A 19,356-nucleotide genomic window follows, 5' to 3' on the forward strand; every position below is an offset into this window, starting at 1 on the left:
TCAATTGACGACAATATCTATTGTTTTGTAATATAGACAATATCTATTGTTTTGTAATGTAGACAATATCTATTGTTTTGTAATGTAGACAATATATATATTGTTTTGTAATGTAGATAATATATATCTTGTTTTGTAATTTAGACAATATATATTGTTTTGTAATGTAGACAATATCTATTGTTTTGTAATATAGACAATATCTATTGTTTTTTAATACAGTCAATATCTATTTTTTGTAATGTAGGCAATATCTATTGTTTTGTAATGTAGACAATATCTATTGTTTTGTAATGTAGACAATATATATATTGTTTTGTAATGTAGATAATATATATTGTTTTGTAATGTAGACAATATCTATTGTTTTGTAATGTGGACAAAAACTGTTGTTTTCTAAAGCAAACACTAATTATTATTATAAACGTATATCTGTAGAATATTTCTACAAATAATAAATATACTATCCTTTACTACAAACTTGATATGAGTAATTATATCAGTGAAGGAAATATAGAGTTCATATTATCAACGTTTAAAGACGTATGTACGATTACCTGAGAGAAGCACTAAACAGTGCTGCTATGAATACTCCTGCCATCCCCGGCAGATCACGGAAGATCAGTACTACCAAATATGGTAAAATCTGTGTCAAAGTAAAAACAACAGGATTTTAAATGTATGCATATAGTAAAATACACATTGCTTAGATATATGATTATAGACCAATGTATTTTTGAATTGACTTAATTCCGCGTTGTCTAATTGGTACGCAATCTAATGACTCGCGTAATATTAGTTCAAACGTATAACTACACATGTTAATATTGATCATATTGCAATTTTCAATTCAATTAATTTCTTTTACACGGCAATGCAAACGTACTTCCCAGGTCCCTGTGATAGTATGGATTCAGCAACAGCAATTAAAAATGTGAAAAAAAATTGTGTACTTACCAAAAATAGCAGTATTGTAAAGAGACTAAACACGTGTGACCATCCAAACACTGATAATATTTCCACGTGTATTATCGGCCACGTGTGGGAGATGTACGCCCACGTGAAAATATGAACTTCCGGTTAGTCTATTATCTCCCTTACATTTAAGGTTACATAATACCATTTATGAACGTAAGGTATGTGCGTGATTGAAAGTGCGAACGACGAATAAGTCTCCTCCTGTGAGAGGACAGATGTGTATTTTGTTGTTATGCTTATTATAAATAAACATTTATTTTGAAAAAAAAAAAAAAAAAAAAAAAAATTCTTTTACAATTACATAGTAATTCATCGGAAATATAAACAACATAACAAAAACACTAACATTAACAAATAGAAGGTTTATACTGGTTGCAGGCCCACTATCCTCAGTTCAAGAGACTGTTTTATAAACAGGCAAAAAATGTTGTATAAACTTAAAATTATCAATGGTTAGTACGAAAGCTAACTTATCCACATCCGATAGATTTTCATTAAGAAAACTAAAAGTATGGTTGGCATATTTCAGTCTGATTGATTTGACAATTGAAGAAAGTGACTTTACAAAGTCTTTGATAACGTGGAATGTTTTAAGGCGACCACCGGCAATCTCTAGATCAAGTTTACAAAGTCTTTGATAACGTGGAATGTTTTAAGGCGACCACCGGCAATCTCTAGATCAAGTTTACAAAGTCTTTGATAACGTGGAATGTTTTAAGGCGACCACCGGCAATCTCTAGATCAAGTTTACAAAGTCTTTGATAACGTGGAATGTTTTAAGGTGACCACCGGCAATCTCTAGATCAAGTTTACAAAGTCTTTGATAACGTGGAATGTTTTAAGGCGACCACCGGCAATCTCTAGATCAAGTTTACAAAGTCTTTGATAATGTGGAATGTTTTAAGGCGACCACCGGCAATCTCTAGATCAAGTTTACAAAGTCTTTGATAACGTGGAATGTTTTAAGGCGACCACCGGCAATCTCTAGATCAAGTTTACAAAGTCTTAATTTACTAAAATGTCTTGGAAGTTGGTTGTCCTCCATGTTCAAATATTGTTCCATTAACTGCTTCTGCTTGATTTATCAGAATTTAGAGTGATCAAATTATATGAATGGTTTGTTTGGTTTGCGCTTTATGCAAATGAAGATAATTGCAAACATAGAATGTATACTTATGATCAAATAATTCAATTTTGCTTGTTACGCGCATTTTCATTGGCTTAAAATTTTACTTTATCAGCCCATAAAAGAAAAAATGGCGTCGCCGTTTGTAACGTTGCTTCTGATTGGTTGAGATGACGGCGTAATGACTTCATAGACAAAAGAGTCCCAAAATGAATTTTGAATATTGAAGAGATTTTCTTTAGTAAATTGAATTATAAGAATTAATTTGAATAGATTTTTGATGTTATGGAGATATAACACAAAATCTGAGTGTACTCTCATCAGAAACTGCTTCGCGGTTTATTTAGATTGATTTATTAAATCTATTCAAGTCAATTCTTAAATGTATAAGTGTTAACACAAGTCATACCTGATTAGGATTTTCTATTGCTTTCGATGCTAATGGATCGCATCTGGTGTGATTGAAGTAAGCATAAGTAAAGACTCCGAGGAAACAGGACAGAACAAAATTTAATACTGTCCCTATAGCTGATATAACGACAACTCTGAAATGAAAGCGAAATCTCGAAGTGTCACGACAATGCATCAAAAACGGAACAAACGCACACAGCTACTGGCTTATTTATAGGAATACACTATATAGACGGTTTTTACGAGGGGCAAACATCTCTCGATTTTAAACGAAAACGAAAAGATAAAGCTTTTATAATTTAATATTGTTTTTTTATCTAATCTCAGGGTATATACGACTTTTGCGATCGTATCAATGCCCCGCAAAAGCATCATGGTGGGAAATAATATACTTTTGTCACAATTACATTTAAGGGTATATCAAGCAATTTAATATTTCACTGTAAAATATTAAAAAAACAACAACCGAATATTCAAACGCGGCAAAAAAAAAAAAAAAAATGCGAGCACAAGGACCCCACATTTTTCTTCATGATTCCGAAAAAGCAACCTTGTCCCTGTTGATATGCAAAACACTTTCAACAGTTTAATACCAGAACTTTTTCTATCAAGGGTGAAATCTGGCAAAAAAGGCTAGAAATCAACATTAAGGGATAGGGTAGCATATGTTGCTATTCAGAGAAAATATGATAAGTTTATTTTAAAAATATAATTGCTACAGAACAATAAATTCTGCAAACATTCATACATATCAAACACCTATTTTCCAAAATCTATATGAGAAAAAAAGTTTAATACAGGTGAATTTAGATTTTTTTGAGATGTAACATCCTTAATTAGACATACATGTACAGCATATTTATACACAATTAAACATTGACTATTATACAAATGATAAATATTTTATGCTCTTTCGGGGATGGAGCATATGTAATGCACATACTTCTGATGTAATAGTATTAAATCAAACATCCCCTTAAATAGTCCTAACTACAAGAATATATTCTGATATGCAAACAGTATTAGAAGGAAACGAATATCATAGTCTAGGAGGTTTTAATACTACCTATAAATCACGTTTATCGATATATGCAGATTGAATGTATTTATTATTTCGTATTATTATTATCTGCAGTGATAAATGAATAATATGTTCCTGTTTATGAAGTTGTTTCTATAATTTATTCAGAATCGACATTTATTGTGAACAGTTGTACTGTTTAATAGCACAGAAATACAACATGGATACTAGCCTGTTGTAATATTTGAAAATTCAATAAAATTTGTAGTATTTTGCGGTGATTGCAAACCGAAAAAAAAATAGTCGTGACAATGTCTCAAGCACATTATTAGTAGAAGTATGTCATTGTTAACCATGAACTAAAAACACAGTGAAAAAGTCTTTAGGCAAGAAAACACCAAATTTAATTGTGGAAAAAGGGAATTTGCTTGCAGTGATGTAAGAAAACCTGTTGTTCAGTGTGATAACACTAATTGCGTTGCTATAGAATATAAGAACGTTTACCGTAAACAGCTTGAAATTAACAGGGTCAATATTTCGCTGTTTACCATACATTATTATCATATTCGCGGGTCAATATTTCACGGTTTTCCATACATTATTATCATATTCGCGGGTCAATATTTCACGGTTTTCTATACATTATTATCATATTCGCGGGTCAATATTTCGCTGTTTACCATACATTATTATCATATTCGCGGGTCAATATTTCACGGTTTTCCATACATTATTATCATCTTCGCGGGTCAATATTTCACGGTTTTCTATACATTATTATCATATTCGTGGGGTCAATATTTCACGATTTTCCATACACTATTATCATATTCGCGGGTCAATATTTCGCAGTTTACCATACATTATTATCATATTCGTGGGGTCAATATTTCACGATTTTCCATACATTATTATCATATTCCAAGAGGTTTAATGTCGCGGTTCACTGATTCCTATAGCTTGTGACTTTATTGAAGGAATTATTATTTTTTTTTTTAATTTACTGGTGTGTAAACTGCATTTTTGGACAGATATTTTAAATGACGCGCGTTAGCGTGTCTTGTTGAAGTATCTGTACAAAAAATGCAGTTTACACACCAGTATTGTTTTCAACGTTAAACGATTGTTGTAACAGCCGGTCAATTGATGAAATCCCGGAACAGCTGGCTCCAATTTGGCGGGAAATGTTGTCAAGTTCAGAAACTACACAAAATACGTTTCCACAATAACGCTATCTGTTTTCATTCCATTGATGCGATTTTCTCAAACATTTTATTTTCTGAAATATACTGTAAGATTTTCATTTCATTCAGATTGTTTATATTGAAAAATTAAGATTAGAGAAACAATATGCCTAATCCGATGCGCATTAACACTACTTGCTTAAGTCAGTGCTAATGTTCCGACCGTATGTATTCTTGCGCGACAACCGATTGCGTTAACACGCGTGTAAACGATTTGCTAGTTGGTAAGGTTATATAGCAAAGAAAAAACGGAAGTTCCAATGTATATCTAAATATTTTGCATTTAGAACTTCAGCGAAATCGCAAATAAAGCGAAAATAAACTACATTAAAAATCTAACCGCTTCACCGTATGCACCAAGTTTCTACCCAATCATATATTTACCACATGCTTTTTTTCTCGTCCGGAGATCTATTTTAAAGAGTAAACTTGGTGGTGCTTAGCCTCCTGAAGAATTCATACTTATGCACTTTTAGTCTCGTGAAGTGTAACGTTCACTAGAATATTGATAAATGCAAACTTATTATTTATTTTGTAACTGTCTTTTTCTCTAATAGTGTGTTGTTTTTGTCTTGTAATATATTTTGAAAATAAATTAAAAAAAAAAGATTAAAAAATAAATGTTAACTTCACTAGAAAACAGATAATTGTAAAGGTCACGATAACGTGACGTCAAACAGATACTCTAAGTTATGAACCCATACAAATATTCTGAATTACAATCGGGCTTTAACAATTCTGGTTTGTTGAAATTGTAGAATTATACTGCATCATAAAACATTAAAATACCATATGATAACATAAACCCTAGTGTACTTACCTGCGTGCGTCCCGTTCGGTAGGGACCGAGCAAATCCTTTGGACGGTCGTCTGGGTGGTCATTATATACAGGAGGGATAAGGAGGAACCGACAACTAAGGACCAAAACGTATTACGGACAGTCGGATCAGGATCAAAGCTGGGATGTATAAAGGTAACGTTTTGGTAAGGCAACTCTATCAGGTATTAATCCTGGTAGGTTTGAGTTATCATTCCAGATAAACGTTGTCTTTACGGTAAAATTATTACAAAATGTTACATTTAAGATATACAGTGTACAAAGACAATATTTCCTAACCATAATTTCTTGTCAATTTCAGGTGAATTTCAGGTCAAAATTTCTTTACCTGAATTTCTGGTCAATTTTTGATCAATTTCAGGTAAAGATTTCAACTGAAATTTGGTCAATTTAAGGTCAAGATTCTGGTGAATTTCAAGACAATTTCAGGTAAAGAAATCTTGATCTGAAATTCAGGTCAACAGATTCAGGTTAAGGAAACAAATCAAGATTAAATTAATTTCATATAAAGTTTTTTTGATAATATGAAAAGCCAAAGCATAATAAAACGTTTCGTCCAGAATAAGATATTACACATGAACAAAACACAAAACCTTATGTTATTACTATTGAGTGAAATGATATTGAAAATCCGTATTTATTTCCGAAAGACACATTGTTTGTGATATTTCGAATAAAACAGAATAGAATATGCATTATTACCATGTAATTAAGCGTCACATCAGTGATCTTTAAGATAAATATTACCTTGGCATTTGTAGGCGTCCTCCATCAGCAGCGATATCAAACACGTTTCTTATTCCACCAACATCTATTGTTGTCTGAGGAGCAAAGCAAGAACTGTATAGCCAACAACGTCACTAAGAACAATAAGAATACGGTATCATTTTAAAGGTAGTAAAGGGATGTCGGAGTACCCAGGGAAAACAAGAGATCACATGGTAATGTGCGACCCAAAGGTGGAGGTATTAAGGTAATGTGACATATCAACCACACAGTTACTGCGGCTTATAGAATAAGCACGCACATCATATACGTAACAGCTACGTAAGGAAGGTGTGCAATCGTCTTGAGGTATCTTAACATTTTCAGATATGCGTAATTCAAATTGGCTGTTATATTTCGAATAAAACAGAATAGAGTATGCAGAAATAATAAAAAAATGTCCAAAATGTCAACTATGATTCGTATCATAACGAAAACAAGGTTTGTTCTTATCGTGGCAAACTTGTGCAAAAACGTGGACTTTAAAACGGTTTCGGGAACATGATGGCGGAAAAGTCCTTAAATAAGAAAAGATCAATTGGTTACTTGTGATTATAAAGTATTTTGTTGGATGTGTTTATGGAAATTATTTACCTTAATAACAATACTAAACATCCCAATCAGCATTATTGTAAATTGGAAAACATCCGTCCACACCACGGCTCTTAGTCCTCCCTATTCAGAAATATGACACATAATTACTGCTAATTGGTAAGAATACATCAACACATTACACACACTTACAAAGTAAAAAAAAACCTAACAAAAACAAACAAAAAAACCAAAGTTAGGTAAGTACCAACTGCTCATTGCCGATTATTTTCGCGAGACCTGGCTATGTTCACGAAAATATAATCCGCGAACTATTGAGAAAATGGAACGATTATATATATACTCTAACAGCTAAATAGTGAAATCTCAAAACTGTTAAAACTTAATCAATTTTTTTCCTGTTTCCACTTCATTAGATCAGAAAATTGGGTAATTATACAAATAGTATAGTAAAAAGTTTAGCACGGCATATTACGAACACTTGTAATACTACTTACCACAGCAGTGTATATAATCGCTGATAACGCCACCACTAAAACAGACGCCCACAGCGGAAAATCGGTCACTACAGAAAAAACAAATACTGCACATTAAACAGCTATAAATCGGTCACAACAGAAACAACAAATACTACACGTCACACAGCGGAAAATCGGTCACTACAGAAACAAAAAATACTACACGTCACACAGCGGAAAATCGGTCACTACAGAAACAACAAATACTACACGTCACACAGCGGAAAATCGGTCACTACAGAAACAACAAATACTACACGTCACACAGCGGAAAATCGGTCACTACAGAAACAACAAATACTACACGTCACACAGCGGAAAATCGGTCACTACAGAAACAACAAATACTACACGTCACACAGCACTAAACAAATACTACACGTCACACAGCGGAAAATCGGTCACTACAGAAACAACAAATACTACACGTCACACAGCGGAAAATCGGTCACTACAGAAACAACAAATACTACACATTACACAGCGGAAAATCGGTCACTACAGAAACAACAAATACTACACATCACACAGCGGAAAATCGGTCACTACAGAAAAACAACAAATACAATACCACGGAAAATCGGTCACTACAACAAACTACACGTCACACAGCGGAAAATCGGTCACTACAGAAACAACAAATACTACACATTACACAGCGGAAAATCGGTCACTACAGAAACAACAAATACTACACGTCACACAGCGGAAAATCGGTCACTACAGAAACAACAAATACTACACGTTACACAGCGGAAAATCGGTCACTACAGAAACAACAAATACTACACGTCACACAGCGGAAAATCGGTCACTACAGAAACAACAAATACTACACATTACACAACGGAAAATCGGTCACTACAGAAACAACAAATACTACACGTTACACAGCGGAAAATCGGTCACTACAGAAACAACAAATACTACACGTTACACAGCGGAAAATCGGTCACTACAGAAACAACAAATACTACACGTCACACAGCGGAAAATCGGTCACTACAGAAACAACAAATACTACACGTTACACAGCGGAAAATCGGTCACTACAGAAACAACAAATACTACACGTCACACAGCGGAAAATCGGTCACTACAGAAACAACAAATACTACACGTTACACAGCGGAAAATCGGTCACTACAGAAACAACAAATACTACACATTACACAGCGGAAAATCGGTCACTACAGAAACAACAAATACTACACTTCACACAGCGGAAAATCGGTCACTACAGAAACAACAAATACTACACGTTACACAGCGGAAAATCGGTCACTACAGAAACAACAAATACTACACTTCACATAGCGGAAAATCGGTCACTACAGAAACAACAAATACTACACATTACACAGCGGAAAATCGGTCACTACAGAAACAACAAATACTACACATTACACAGCGGAAAATCGGTCACTACAGAAACAACAAATACTACACGTCACACAGCGGAAAATCGGTCACTACAGAAACAACAAATACTACACGTCACACAGCGGAAAATCGGTCACTACAGAAACAACAAATACTACACGTTACACAGCGGAAAATCGGTCACTACAGAAACAACAAATACTACACGTCACACAGCGGAAAATCGGTCACTACAGAAACAACAAATACTACACGTTACACAGCGGAAAATCGGTCACTACAGAAACAACAAATACTACACGTCACACAGCGGAAAATCGGTCACTACTGAAACATTCAATACAACACGTTACACAGCGGAAAATCGGTTACTACAGAAACAACAAATACTACACGTTACACAGCGGAAAATCGGTCACTACAGAAACAACAAATACTACACGTCACACAGCGGAAAATCGGTCACTACAGAAACAACAAATACACTTACACAGCGAAAATCGGTCACTACAGAAAACAAAATACTACACGTCACACAGCGGAAAATCGGTCACTACAGAAACAACAAATACTACACGTTACACAGCGGAAAATCGGTCACTACAGAAACAACAAATACTACACGTCACACAGCGGAAAATCGGTCACTACAGAAACAACAAATACTACACGTTACACAGCGGAAAATCGGTCACTACAGAAACAACAAATACTACACGTCACACAGCGGAAAATCGGTCACTACAGAAACAACAAATACTACACATTACACAGCGGAAAATCGGTCACTACAGAAACAACAAATACTACACGTCACACAGCGGAAAATCGGTCACTACAGAAACAACAAATACTACACGTCACACAGCGGAAAATCGGTCACTACAGAAACAACAAATACTACACATTACACAGCGGAAAAATCGGTCACTACAGAAAAACAACAAATACTACACGTTACACAGCGGAAAATCGGTCACTACAGAAACAACAAATACTACACGTTACACAGCGGAAAATCGGTCACTACAGAAACAACAAATACTACACATTACACAGCGGAAAATCGGTCACTACAGAAACAACAAATACTACACATTACACAGCGGAAAATCGGTCACTACAGAAACAACAAATACTACACGTTCACACAGCGGAAAATCGGTCACTACAGAAACAACAAATACTACACGTTACACAGCGGAAAATCGGTCACTACAGAAACAACAAATACTACACACATTACACAGCGGAAAATCGGTCACTACAGAAACAACAAAATACTACACGTCACACAGCGGAAAATCGGTCACTACAGAAACAACAAATACTACACGTTACACAGCGGAAAATCGGTCACTACAGAAACAACAAATACTACACGTCACACAGCGGAAAATCGGTCACTACAGAAACAACAAATACTACACGTTACACAGCGGAAAATCGGTCACTACAGAAACAACAAATACTACACGTTACACAGCGGAAAATCGGTCACTACAGAAACAACAAAATACTACACTTCACACAGCGGAAAATCGGTCACTACAGAAACAACAAATACTACACTTCACACAGCGGAAAATCGGTCACTACAGAAACAACAAATACTACACTTACACAGCGGAAAATCGGTCACTACAGAAACAACAAATACTACACGTCACACAGCGGAAAATCGGTCACTACAGAAACAACAAATACTACACATTACACAGCGGAAAATCGGTCACTACAGAAACAACAAATACTACACGTTACACAGCGGAAAATCGGTCACTACAGAAACAACAAATACTACACTTCACAGCGGAAAATCGGTCACTACAGAAACAACAAATACTACACGTCACCACACAGCGGAAAATCGGTCACTACAGAAACAACAAATACTACACGTTACACAGCGGAAAATCGGTCACTACAGAAACAACAAATACTACACGTCACACAGCGGAAAATCGGTCACTACAGAAACAACAAATACTACACATTACACAGCGGAAAATCGGTCACTACAGAAACAACAAATACTACACGTTACACAGCGGAAAATCGGTCACTACAGAAACAACAAATACTACACATCACACAGCGGAAAATCGGTCACTACAGAAACAACAAATACTACACGTTACACAGCGGAAAATCGGTCACTACAGAAACAACAAATACTACACGTTACACAGCGGAAAATCGGTCACTACAGAAACAACAAATACTACACGTCACACAGCGGAAAATCGGTCACTACAGAAACAACAAATACTACACATTACACAGCGGAAAATCGGTCACTACAGAAACAACAAATACTACACGTCACACAGCGGAAAATCGGTCACTACAGAAACAACAAATACTAAACATTACACAGCGGAAAATCGGTCACTACAGAAACAACAAATACTACACGTCACACAGCGGAAAATCGGTCACTACAGAAACAACAAATACTACACATTACACAGCGGAAAATCGGTCACTACAGAAACAACAAATACTACACGTCACACAGCGGAAAATCGGTCACTACAGAAACAACAAATACTACACGTCACACAGCGGAAAATCGGTCACTACAGAAACAACAAATACTACACATTACACAGCGGAAAATCGGTCACTACAGAAACAACAAATACTACACGTCACACAGCGGAAAATCGGTCACTACAGAAACAACAAATACTACACATTACACAGCGGAAAATCGGTCACTACAGAAACAACAAATACTACACATTACACAGCGGAAAATCGGTCACTACAGAAACAACAAATACTACACGTCACACAGCGGAAAATCGGTCACTACAGAAACAACAAATACTACACGTTACACAGCGGAAAATCGGTCACTACAGAAACAACAAATACTACACTTCACACAGCGGAAAATCGGTCACTACAGAAACAACAAATACTACACGTCACACAGCGGAAAATCGGTCACTACAGAAACAACAAATACTACACGTTACACAGCGGAAAATCGGTCACTACAGAAACAACAAATACTACACGTCACACAGCGGAAAATCGGTCACTACAGAAACAACAAATACTACACGTTACACAGCGGAAAATCGGTCACTACAGAAACAACAAATACTACACGTCACACAGCGGAAAATCGGTCACTACAGAAACAACAAATACTACACGTCACACAGCGGAAAATCGGTCACTACAGAAACAACAAATACTACACGTTACACAGCGGAAAATCGGTCACTACAGAAACAACAAATACTACACGTACACAGCGGAAAATCGGTCACTACAGAAACAACAAATACTACACGTTACACAGCGGAAAATCGGTCACTACAGAAACAACAAATACTACACGTTACACAGCGGAAAATCGGTCACTACAGAAACAACAAATACTACACGTCACACAGCGGAAAATCGGTCACTACAGAAACAACAAATACTACACGTTACACAGCGGAAAATCGGTCACTACAGAAACAACAAATACTACACGTTACACAGCGGAAAATCGGTCACTACAGAAACAACAAAAACTACACGTTACACAGCGGAAAATCGGTCACTACAGAAACAACAAATACTACACGTCACACAGCGGAAAATCGGTCACTACAGAAACAACAACAAATACTACACGTTACACAGCGGAAAATCGGTCACTACAGAAACAACAAATACTACACGTCACACAGCGGAAAATCGGTCACTACAGAAACAACAAATACTACACATTACACAGCGGAAAATCGGTCACTACAAAACAACAAATACTACACACGTCACACAGCGGAAAATCGGTCACTACAGAAACAACAAATACTACACATTACACAGCGGAAAATCGGTCACTACAGAAACAACAAATACTACACGTCACACAGCGGAAAATCGGTCACTACAGAAACAACAAATACTACACGTTACACAGCGGAAAATCGGTCACTACAGAAACAACAAATACTACACATTACACAGCGGAAAATCGGTCACTACAGAAACAACAAATACTACACGTCACACAGCGGAAAATCGGTCACTACAGAAACAACAAATACTACACGTTACACAGCGGAAAATCGGTCACTACAGAAACAACAAATTACACACACGTCACACAGCGGAAAATCGGTCACTACAGAAACAACAAATACTACACGTTACACAGCGGAAAATCGGTCACTACAGAAACAACAAATACTACACGTACACAGCGGAAAATCGGTCACTACAGAAACAACAAATACTACACTTCACACAGCGGAAAATCGGTCACTACAGAAACAACAAATACTACACGTTACACAGCGGAAAATCGGTCACTACAGAAACAACAAATACTACACGTCACACAGCGGAAAATCGGTCACTACAGAAACAACAAATACTACACGTTACACAGCGGAAAATCGGTCACTACAGAAACAACAAATACTACACGTCACACAGCGGAAAATCGGTCACTACAGAAACAACAAATACTACACATTACACAGCGGAAAATCGGTCACTACAGAAACAACAAATACTACACATTACACAGCGGAAAATCGGTCACTACAGAAACAACAAATACTACACATTACACAGCGGAAAATCGGTCACTACAGAAACAACAAATACTACACGTCACACAGCGGAAAATCGGTCACTACAGAAACAACAAATACTACACATTACACAGCGGAAAATCGGTCACTACAGAAACAACAAATACTACACGTCACACAGCGGAAAATCGGTCACTACAGAAACAACAAATACTACACGTTACACAGCGGAAAATCGGTCACTACAGAAACAACAAATACTACACGTCACACAGCGGAAAATCGGTCACTACAGAAACAACAAATACTACACGTCACACAGCGGAAAATCGGTCACTACAGAAACAACAAATACTACACGTTACACAGCGGAAAATCGGTCACTACAGAAACAACAAATACTACACGTCACACAGCGGAAAATCGGTCACTACAGAAACAAAATAAACATCAACTACAACAAATACAGTACACAGCGGAAAATCGGTCACTACAGAAACAACAAATACTACACGTTACACAGCGGAAAATCGGTCACTACAGAAACAACAAATACTACACATTCACACAGCGGAAAATCGGTCACTACAGAAACAACAAATACTACACGTCACACAGCGGAAAATCGGTCACTACAGAAACAACAAATACTACACATTACACAGCGGAAAATCGGTCACTACAGAAACAACAAATACTACACGTCACACAGCGGAAAATCGGTCACTACAGAAACAACAAATACTACACATTACACAGCGGAAAATCGGTCACTACAGAAACAACAAATACTACACATTACACAGCGGAAAATCGGTCACTACAGAAACAACAAATACTACACGTCACACAGCGGAAAATCGGTCACTACAGAAACAACAAATACTACACATCACACAGCGGAAAATCGGTCACTACAGAAACAACAAATACTAAACGTCACACAGCGGAAAATCGGTCACTACAGAAACAACAAATACTACACGTTACACAGCGGAAAATCGGTCACTACAGAAACAACAAATACTACACGTCACACAGCGGAAAATCGGTCACTACAGAAACAACAAATACTACACGTCACACAGCGGAAAATCGGTCACTACAGAAACAACAAATACTACACGTTACACAGCGGAAAATCGGTCACTACAGAAACAACAAATACTACACATTACACAGCGGAAAATCGGTCACTACAGAAACAACAAATACTACACGTCACACAGCGGAAAATCGGTCACTACAGAAACAACAAATACTACACATTACACAGCGGAAAATCGGTCACTACAGAAACAACAAATACTACACGTTACACAGCGGAAAATCGGTCACTACAGAAACAACAAATACTACACTTACACAGCGGAAACGGAATCGGTCACTACAGAAAACAAATACTACACGTTACACAGCGGAAAATCGGTCACTACAGAAACAACAAATACTACACGTTACACAGCGGAAAATCGGTCACTACAGAAACAACAAATACTACACATTACACAGCGGAAAATCGGTACACTACAGAAACAACAAATACTACACGTTACACAGCGGAAAATCGGTCACTACAGAAACAACAAATACTACACGTTACACAGCGGAAAATCGGTCACTACAGAAACAACAAATACTACACGTTACACAGCGGAAAATCGGTCACTACAGAAACAACAAATACTACACATTACACAGCGGAAAATCGGTCACTACAGAAACAACAAATACTACACATTCCACAGCGGAAAATCGGTCACTACAGAAACAACAAATACTACACGTCACACAGCGGAAAATCGGTCACTACAGAAACAACAAATACTACACATTCACACAGCGGAAAATCGGTCACTACAGAAACAACAAATACTACACGTCACACAGCGGAAAATCGGTCACTACAGAAACAACAAATACTACACGTCACACAGCGGAAAATCGGTCACTACCAGAAACAACAAATACTACACGTTACACAGCGGAAAATCGGTCACTACAGAAACAACAAATACTACACTCATACACACGGAAAATCGGTCACTACAGAAACAACAAATACTACACGTTACACAGCGGAAAATCGGTCACTACAGAAACAACAAATACTACACGTCACACAGCGGAAAATCGGTCACTACAGAAACAACAAATACTACACGTCACACAGCGGAAAATCGGTCACTACAGAAACAAAAAATACTACACGTTACACAGCGGAAAATCGGTCACTACAGAAACAACAAATACTACACGTTACACAGCGGAAAATCGGTCACTACAGAAACAACAAATACTACACGTTACACAGCGGAAAATCGGTCACTACAGAAACAACAAATACTACACGTTACACAGCGGAAAATCGGTCACTACAGAAACAACAAATACTACACATTACACAGCGGAAAATCGGTCACTACAGAAACAACAAATACTACACATTACACAGCGGAAAATCGGTCACTACAGAAACAACAAATACTACACGTCACACAGCGGAAAATCGGTCACTACAGAAACAACAAATACTACACGTTACACAGCGGAAAATCGGTCACTACAGAAACAACAAATACTACACGTTACACAGCGGAAAATCGGTCACTACAGAAACAACAAATACTACACATTACACAGCGGAAAATCGGTCACTACAGAAACAACAAATACTACACGTCACACAGCGGAAAATCGGTCACTACAGAAACAACAAATACTACACGTTACACAGCGGAAAATCGGTCACTACAGAAACAACAAATACTACACGTTACACAGCGGAAAATCGGTCACTACAGAAACAACAAATACTACACGTTACACAGCGGAAAATCGGTCACTACAGAAACAACAAATACTACACGTCACACAGCGGAAAATCGGTCACTACAGAAACAACAAATACTACACGTTACACAGCGGAAAATCGGTCACTACAGAAACAACAAATACTACACATTACACAGCGGAAAATCGGTCACTACAGAAACAACAAATACTACACGTCACACAGCGGAAAATCGGTCACTACAGAAACAACAAATACTACACGTTACACAGCGGAAAATCGGTCACTACAGAAACAACAAATACTACACGTTCACACAGCGGAAAATCGGTCACTACAGAAACAACAAATACTACACTTACACAGCGGAAAATCGGTCACTACAGAAACAACAAATACTACACTTACACAGCGAAAATCGGTCATACAGAAACAACAAATACACACTCACACAGCGGAAAATCGGTCACTACAGAAACAACAAATACTACACGTTACACAGCGGAAAATCGGTCACTACAGAAACAACAAATACTACACGTCACACAGCGGAAAATCGGTCACTACAGAAACAACAAATACTACACTTACACAGCGGAAAATCGGTCACTACAGAAACAACAAATACTACACGTCACACAGCGGAAAATCGGTCACTACAGAAACAACAAATACTACACGTCACACAGCGGAAAATCGGTCACACTACAGAAAAACAACAAATACTACACGTCACACAGCGGAAAATCGGTCACTACAGAAACAACAAATACTACAACACACGAAATCGTCACTACAGAAACAACAAATACTACACACGTCACACAGCGCGGAAAATCGGTCACTACAGAAACAACAAATACTACACGTTCACACAGCGGAAAATCGGTCACTACAGAAACAACAAATACTACACGTCACACAGCGGAAAATCGGTCACTACAGAAACAACAAATACTACACGTTACACAGCGAAAAATCGGTCACTACAGAAACAACAAATACTACACGTCACACAGCGGAAAATCGGTCACTACAGAAACAACAAATACTACACGTTACACAGCGGAAAATCGGTCACTACAGAAACAACAAATACTACACGTCACACAGCGGAAAATCGGTCACTACAGAAACAACAAATACTACACGTTACACAGCGGAAAATCGGTCACTACAGAAACAACAAATACTACACGTCACACAGCGGAAAATCGGTCACTACAGAAACAACAAATACTACACTTACACAGCGGAAAATCGGTCACTACAGAAACAACAAATACTACACCGTCACACAGCGGAAAATCGGTCACTACAGAAACAACAAATACTACACATCACACAGCGGAAAATCGGTCACTACAGAAACAACAAATACTACACGTTACACAGCGGAAAATCGGTCACTACAGAAACAACAAATACTACACCTTACACAGCGGAAAATCGGTCACTACAGAAACAACAAATACTACACATTACACAGCGGAAAATCGGTCACTACAGAAACAACAAATACTACACATTACACAGCGGAAAATCGGTCACTACAGAAACAACAAATACTACACGTCACACAGCGGAAAATCGGTCACTACAGAAACAACAAATACTACACGTTACACAGCGGAAAATCGGTCACTACAGAAACAACAAATACTACACGTCACACAGCGGAAAATCGGTCACTACAGAAACAACAAATACTACACGTTACACAGCGGAAAATCGGTCACTACAGAAACAACAAATACTACACGTCACACAGCGGAAAATCGGTCACTACAGAAACAACAAATACTACACGTTACACAGCGGAAAATCGGTCACTACAGAAACAACAAATACTACACGTCACACAGCGGAAAATCGGTCACTACAGAAACAACAAATACTACACGTTACACACCCCCAGCGGAAAATCGGTCACTACAGAAACAACAAATACTACACGTCACACAGCGGAAAATCGGTCACTACAGAAACAACAAATACTACACGTTACACAGCGGAAAATCGGTCACTACAGAAACAACAAATACTACACACAGCGCAAAATCGGTCACTACAGAAACATTCAATACAACACGTTACACAGCGGAAAATCGGTCACTACAGAAACAACAAATACTACACGTCACACAGCGGAAAATCGGTCACTACAGAAACAACAAATACTACACGTTACACAGCGGAAAATCGGTCACTACAGAAACAACAAATACTACACGTCACACAGCGGAAAATCGGTCACTACAGAAACAACAAATACTACACATTACACAGCGGAAAATCGGTCACTACAGAAACAACAAATACTACACGTTACACAGCGGAAAATCGGTCACTACAGAAACAACAAATACTACACGTCACACAGCGGAAAATCGGTCACTACAGAAACAACAAATACTACACGTCACACAGCGGAAAATCGGTCACTACAGAAACAACAAATACTACACGTTACACAGCGGAAAATCGGTCACTACAGAAACAACAAATACTACACGTCACACAGCGGAAAATCGGTCACTACAGAAACAACAAATACTACACACGTCACACAGCGGAAAATCGGTCACTACAGAAACAACAAATACTACATTACACAGCGGAAAATCGGCCACTACAGAAACAACAAATACTACACGTCACACAGCGGAAAATCGGTCACTACAGAAACAACAAATACTACACGTTACACAGGAAACCAATGGCAATCTTAAGGCATATATCACTCTTTTGTCTATTCTCATTTCAATGTTCAACTGTTTTGTCCCAGTTGCAAATAAGTTTAGCAATGAAATAGAAAACACCTAATGTCTTGGACTAGCTACGAGCTTCCGAATACATACGTTTACAACCTATTAATATTTTGGAATGTATTGTTACTTTGTCTTCATGCTTGGAGTTAAAACACATACATTGTCTTAATTGTCTTTCAATGTGACCTTGAGCAGTTTATGCAGTGTAAGAAACGACACAAGGCAACTCTTGTTGTGATTGCTAGCAATAAGATGTTCATACGTTAGAGCCTATTAGAACATAAAACTCGTTGATTATATAATCTCTCTTTAACTGTTTCTTTATTAAGCAATGATAATAACTGTTGTATGTCATGTATAGTGTGTAGTTTATTGAAACTGTTTGTGATAAAATTAAAAAAA

General features: G+C 37.2%; 1 protein-coding gene across 1 annotated transcript in view; it reads right to left on the reverse strand.

Annotated features, from left to right (window-relative positions):
• Positions 1–19,356, reverse strand: part of LOC138307765 (sodium-dependent multivitamin transporter-like) — a 40,095-nt gene that overhangs the window by 12,490 nt on the left and 8,249 nt on the right. Inside the window, exons 5-10 of the mRNA XM_069248636.1 lie at positions 7,433–7,500; positions 6,978–7,058; positions 6,366–6,439; positions 5,601–5,738; positions 2,514–2,649; positions 558–646 (exon numbers count right to left, since the gene is read on the reverse strand). Coding sequence (XP_069104737.1) covers positions 558–646; positions 2,514–2,649; positions 5,601–5,738; positions 6,366–6,439; positions 6,978–7,058; positions 7,433–7,500 — 586 coding nt within the window. The remainder of the gene's footprint in view (positions 1–557; positions 647–2,513; positions 2,650–5,600; positions 5,739–6,365; positions 6,440–6,977; positions 7,059–7,432; positions 7,501–19,356) is intronic.

This window comes from Argopecten irradians, chromosome 14 (genome assembly GCF_041381155.1).
Source record: "Argopecten irradians isolate NY chromosome 14, Ai_NY, whole genome shotgun sequence".
NCBI lineage: Eukaryota > Metazoa > Mollusca > Bivalvia > Pectinida > Pectinidae > Argopecten > Argopecten irradians.